This window comes from Drosophila yakuba, chromosome X (assembly GCF_016746365.2).
Source record: "Drosophila yakuba strain Tai18E2 chromosome X, Prin_Dyak_Tai18E2_2.1, whole genome shotgun sequence".
Classification (NCBI taxonomy): Eukaryota; Metazoa; Arthropoda; class Insecta; order Diptera; family Drosophilidae; genus Drosophila; species Drosophila yakuba.
The window spans coordinates 22,435,214-22,440,816 of NC_052526.2; the positions used below are offsets into that span (position 1 = coordinate 22,435,214).

General features: G+C 37.9%; 1 protein-coding gene across 1 annotated transcript; it reads left to right on the forward strand.

The window, feature by feature from the left end:
• The first annotated feature begins 970 nt into the window (after window positions 1–970).
• LOC120320664 (RNA-binding protein cabeza-like) lies at window positions 971–4,956 on the forward strand. Its single transcript, XM_043207119.1, has 4 exons — window positions 971–1,036; window positions 2,430–2,876; window positions 4,698–4,832; window positions 4,948–4,956. The coding sequence occupies exons 1-4, from the start codon at window positions 971–973 to the stop codon at window positions 4,954–4,956; spliced, it is 657 nt and encodes a 218-aa protein (XP_043063054.1).
• Window positions 4,957–5,603: the final 647 nt, after the last annotated feature.

Sequence of the window (5,603 nt, forward strand, 5' to 3'; positions counted from 1 at the left end):
AGTTGGGAGGCTGATAACTTTGGGTGGAACTGATGAATAATTATTTTAATTTAGGAACCAGAAATAGGAGCCAGAAATAGCTTGTAAAAAATTATTATTTGTCTTAAATAATTATTAAATAATCGGGTCAGTTTTTTCTTAAATTTTGTCGTCGGACATATTTATTTTATTTTATGTTTCGATTCTAGGGTATTCTCTCGTCGCTATGCGCCGGTTTTTTGTCAGGGCAATAAAGAACAAAGAGGAGACGAAAGAACTTGCACTTGGCAAGCCTATGTAAGTCGCGACTGTGTGTATGTATGTATGTATTATTTGGAGTTTAAACATATATATGTAATGTAATATCGGAAGAAAAAAGTCAGGTTTTATTTAATTCTGTATGTCGAGATTTGTGTTTTATTTTGAGCCAAGAGATAAAATTTGTTCTCAGTACGGGTTCGATATTATTTATTATTTTTGGTAATATATTTTATTTGTGTATTAAATTGGTTAAATCTATGGAGTGATTCTTATATATGTATATAGATGTAAATTTTATTGGAATATTATATATGTATGTCAAATTTTACTTAATGTATGGATATGTATATTTATGGGTATGTATAATTTTATGTGTATGTAAAATTTTGCTGAATATATGTATATGTATATTTGATTTAATTTAGTTGAATTTGTGGTTTGTATTTTTTATTGATGCAAAAAACAGCAGTTTAGCAGCGGACTATAATAGTGAATTTTGGACAGTGTTTTTAAAAAATGTACATTGTATATATATGTATATGCGCTTGGATACCAGCGGATCACCGTGAGACGAATTAGGGGGCCGGTATTGGCAAAGTGCTTTTTTATGCACTTAAAAAAAGAAGTAATCACGGTGGCTGGGCGCATGTACTTATATATTTTCACTTAATTTTCACTTTTCACTTGATACGGATGGACGGAAAGAATAAACGCCGTTGGAAAAACGAAAATGGCGACCACGGATGGAATAGGATTTAAAGCCGTAATTATCTTGATTTTTCCGCAAGGAGCGCTGGTAGGATCAGGATGTGTCGCGGACGAAGGACCATGAAATGGAGTGGGCGGAATTTGTCCAAGATAATTACTGACTTCTGGGGAATTAAATGCACGGGATCGACCAACACTTGTAAATTAAGACTAACTTAAAACTAACATTGGAAATAGCGCGGGACCGCGGAGTGGTGAATACCTTGCGGGAAGGAGGGAGAGCGAGAGGAGAGAAGGAGAGCGCGAGCAGCGGTGCTTGCGAGCCGTGGAGGAGCTTTGAGTACAAGCATTGGCCGCTTACCCTGCCGCTCAACTGTTTGCGCCCTTCTGGCGTGAACAGGAACTAACTATATCAGTTTTAGCTATTTAAATATTTTTTTATATTTATTATTCAGTTGGGCCGAAATCCCGGCTTGATTATAGTATTATAGTATTTAACTTACTTAATTAATACTCTTGTTTTTTGAGCATAACTAATGTTTCAAATACTTCATTTCCCAGCCTATTTCTTTTTGGTGTTAGTATCTAACCCCCGCAACTAAAAATTCTTTCAACCGGAGCAGAGCTAGGAAAGACAGTGTTATCTTTATATATACATTAAAAATTAGCTTATATATGTGCAAAGAATTTACATCGAGATGTCATTGAAGTTTATCGAGATCATTAAAATAGGCTAAGACTTCCAATTCAAATTTACAGTTTTTAAAATCTTTTTTATCTTGATTTAAAAGCTGTGCCTGAGTTGTAAAACCGAGTCATTTGTCAAAGCACTATCATTTACAACATTTTCTTCGTATTCTTTACTTTCTTCAATAAGCCAATCTTTAAAGATCTTTACATTTTTCGTTTCACTGGAGGATCCCATCTTAGCATAAATTTTGGGATTGTCATAGTTGACAAAACGATGGGTTTGGAGTCATCAGAAGTTTAATTATTAATATAAGGAAATCGTCTATAGGCCCCAGTTTTTAGGGCATCTGAAAGCGGTTCACAAAACTCTAAATCTGTTAAACTTTCCAGTTTCGTTGTAATCCCAAATAATATTGGTAGCAAATATCCCAAGTATTAGCGACTTTCACCCTGTAGAAGATCAATAGCCTTCGCAAAAATATCGTTAACGGAATTCATTTCCTGCAAAGAATCAAGTTCTGTTGCACTAAAATATGCCTTGGTTAAATTAGTGCATATGGCTTTTAGAGGTTGCTTCACTTGTAAAAAGCGGCTTATACTGTAACGAACTGATTTGCTTGGTCTGCTCGCTACGGAATACGTGCGGCTAGCTCAGTAGAGTTTTGTGCGTTCGTCCCACCAAATTTATAGAATAACGTGATCACCCGGTTACCAGTAATAACACTCGCAGTTTTCGTTCTTGGGTTTATTCGTGCTTGGACTTACAATGAAATCTGATTATCCGGCCGTAGTGCCGTATAGATTGTCCAACGGACTCGTTCCGTTGTCTCGACGTCCCCGTCGTCCTGAGTGGTGGACGCTTTGACCGTGGAGGAGGCGGTGGAGATGGTCGTGGCTGCGTGATGGCGACTGGAAATGCAACAGCTGTAATAACACCAGCTTTGCCTGGCGCAACGAATGCAATAGATGCAAGACTTCCAAGGGCGCCGACGAGGGTGGCGAGCGGTGGTGGCGGCGGAGGCTACGACCCCGGAAATGATCGCGGATCCGGCGGCGGTGGATATCAGAACAGAGATCGCGGCGGCAGCTCGCAAGGAGGCAGTGGCGATGGCGGCTACTCGCGATTCAATGACAATGGCGGAGGACGGGGTGGCCGAGAAGAAGGTGGTGGCGGCGGGGGCAACCGCCGTGATGGTGGTGGACCCATAAGGAACGATGGCGGCATGCGTTCAATTTACGTATTAATTGTAGCGAGTACCCCTTTAAATGTACTTTTAAATTTACCAGTCAGAGCCAATTATAAATTATAATTGCCAGCACACATCTTCATTTTAACCGATTTTCTAGCCAAACCGGTTATTGCTTGTTTTGAATGAATTATATTATATAATTATGTAATCTAATTTAACAATTGTAACTGTAACATGGTACATTCAACTCCTCACAATACTACCTTGAAAGAAGTTCCACCTGGTAGCTTAAGATGACGAATTTTCTCAACTTCGTCTGCTGCAATTGTTGACCGGCTTACATAGTTCCAAAGTGCCGTAGCTTTTGCTAGCGATGAGTGGTACAAACGTATAAAGTAGATGTTCTCGAGTGCTTTTTTTGCGTATTTTGTAACCAGTAGGTTAATCGTGTAAGAAGCGCATCAAAATGCATTGGTAGAACAATTTCATCCTTCTCAATTACGTCAATCTCAATATTCTTCAGATTCCTCTAAGAATTCAGGCTTAATTGATTCGATCCTGTAAATGTATGATAGCTGTATGAATGTATAAATGTATAAATGTATGATACTAAAATTCGATGCGTTGTCGGTAACAATGCTGCATCTCTGAGACTCTTTTAACCCATCAAGATAATGAACACCTGCCAATGTTTATCCAATTAATTTATTCAATAAAATATATAATGCCAAATGTCAGCCGTAGTGCAAACAAACGCAAGATTTTGAATTTTTTTTGAAATATCTTCACTATCTGCTCTGCGTATATCCAACATCGTCTTTATAGTTTTCCTGCACGGAATATTTACCGAACGACCAGCAAATGCACCCAATAGCGATATAAAACTTGCCTTTTCCACGGTAGATAGTGGCAGCATTTCTGCGACAATATGGTTGCATATTTTGTTGTTCAGCTATAAAAAAGTAATTTAAATATTATTGAATTATTATAAAATATAATTTTTTCTTTACCTAGCTTGAATTTTGGCAACAGAAGAAATTTGGTTGCTTAGGCTCTGATGATTTACCCTCTGCTGTTTTTGCCACTTTTGATTTGATAGCTTCATATGGCTCATTGCTGTTTGGATGGACCCTCTACAAAAAAGTATTATAGAATCATATAATTTTAGTACTTCATAACATTTACTTTTGTGACGGAATTTTATTACGGAAAAATATTACATATATGGAATGGCTACATCCCCTTCAGTACCAAAATTCCTTGCCCGTATTTTTCCTCGCCAGAGTTCGAAAAACATAAACAAATCTCACAGGCTTTTTCTAGCAAAGTTTCAAACACCGAAGTCAAGCCAAATTTTGTCATGGCTTTGCTGCTGCCTCTGCCCGCAGTTCATATTTGTTTGTTTTTTTTTTGAAGTAGTTCGGAGCAGTGACCGAAAATGAGAGTTAGAGATGAGAGGAGACAAAATCAGAGTCGAGAAAAAACGCAATGTATAGACTTCTAAATACGGCTCTAATAATTGGTGAGATATTTATATAGTTTTAAGTGTATATATAATATATATATGTTGATTTAAAATGCTTAAAGCTTTTTAAGAAATTAAACTGTCGCTATAGGCAACGCAAATGCGTCCGTTTTAATTATTTCATTATGGTGGGAAATACCCTGGCACGCGCCTGTCAGAATTTTCGGTTCCGTTTTCCGTCACCCCTTTTCCTTTGCATTTGCAATTAATTGTAAAAGTGACACGTCGTGTTTGTTACCAATTCAATTTATTTTCAACATAAAATATATAAATCCGGTAAGTAAAGTGATTCGTGTTGATAAGTTAGCGAAGCTAATTGCATTCCAACCTGCATGATTTTGCAGATGACGGCCTTGTTGGAGATTTTCGTGAAGGGGAAGGCGAAGAATGTGGCTGTGGAAGTGGCGTTCCCAGTCACATCGGAGGAAGACCTGGTGGCCTTAGATCAGAACATAAGCTCAGGGTCCCAAGAACGCTACGTAAGTAAAGTATATATGGTCTAAGTTATCGTAAAATTCATTCTGTGTTTTTTTATTTTTTTCTTTCAGATGGAAGCAATAACAAAAATTTTAAAGAAAATTTTTTTCGTTACAGAAAGCATAAGCACATTAGAAAGCCAGCAGCCAGCAGAGAAGGCCTTGGCCCCAGCACTGTCATGTGTAATAAATAATGGTAACAAAAAAAGGAAAAAAATAGAAGAATAATAGAAAAAATAAAAGATTAATCTACCATTTAAATAAATTTTTTAATTTTTTGGGAGATTTTTCTGGATTTACAGGTTTATTCCTTGGGAATTCCTCAGGATTTCCTCGGGAAAATCCTCGGGAATTCGTCGGGAAAACCCCAGGATTCCAGAGGATTTCCTCGGAAACTTCGAATTCCTGGCCACGAACGCCTGTTGTATGAAAATTCCTCTCAGATTTGTATGTGGACTTCCCCCAGGATTCCTCGAGGAGTCCTGGGGACTCCCTAGGGATTCCTTAGGGAATCCTTAGTGACTGGTACTGAAGGGATTAGATAAAATCGAAACCGTGGTATCTTCAAGAGGGCACAGCAATTCCGAGACGTCTTGTAGAATATCGACTTCTTCTGCTGTAAACGGCGACGACGCATTGTGACTCGACCCCAATGCAATTGTTATTGATTTATTGATTATTATAATAATCTTTATCATTTCCTATACGCTGTTCCAGCGAGTGGGAGTCTCTTGAAGAAGAGTAAAAGCGTTCTCCACACCCTGTGCTTCCTTG

What these genes read in the sequence shown, in the direction of transcription:
- LOC120320664 (XM_043207119.1), top strand. Translation starts at nt 971, where the DNA reads ATGGCGACCACGGATGGAATAGGATTTAAAGCCGTAATTATCTTGATT. An exon ending in TTTTTCCGCAAGGAGCGCTG is followed by an intron (nt 1,037 to 2,429) that starts GTAGGATCAGGA and finishes ATCCGGCCGTAG; the next exon opens with TGCCGTATAGATTGTCCAAC. An exon ending in GCGGCATGCGTTCAATTTAC is followed by an intron (nt 2,877 to 4,697) that starts GTATTAATTGTA and finishes ATGATTTTGCAG; the next exon opens with ATGACGGCCTTGTTGGAGAT.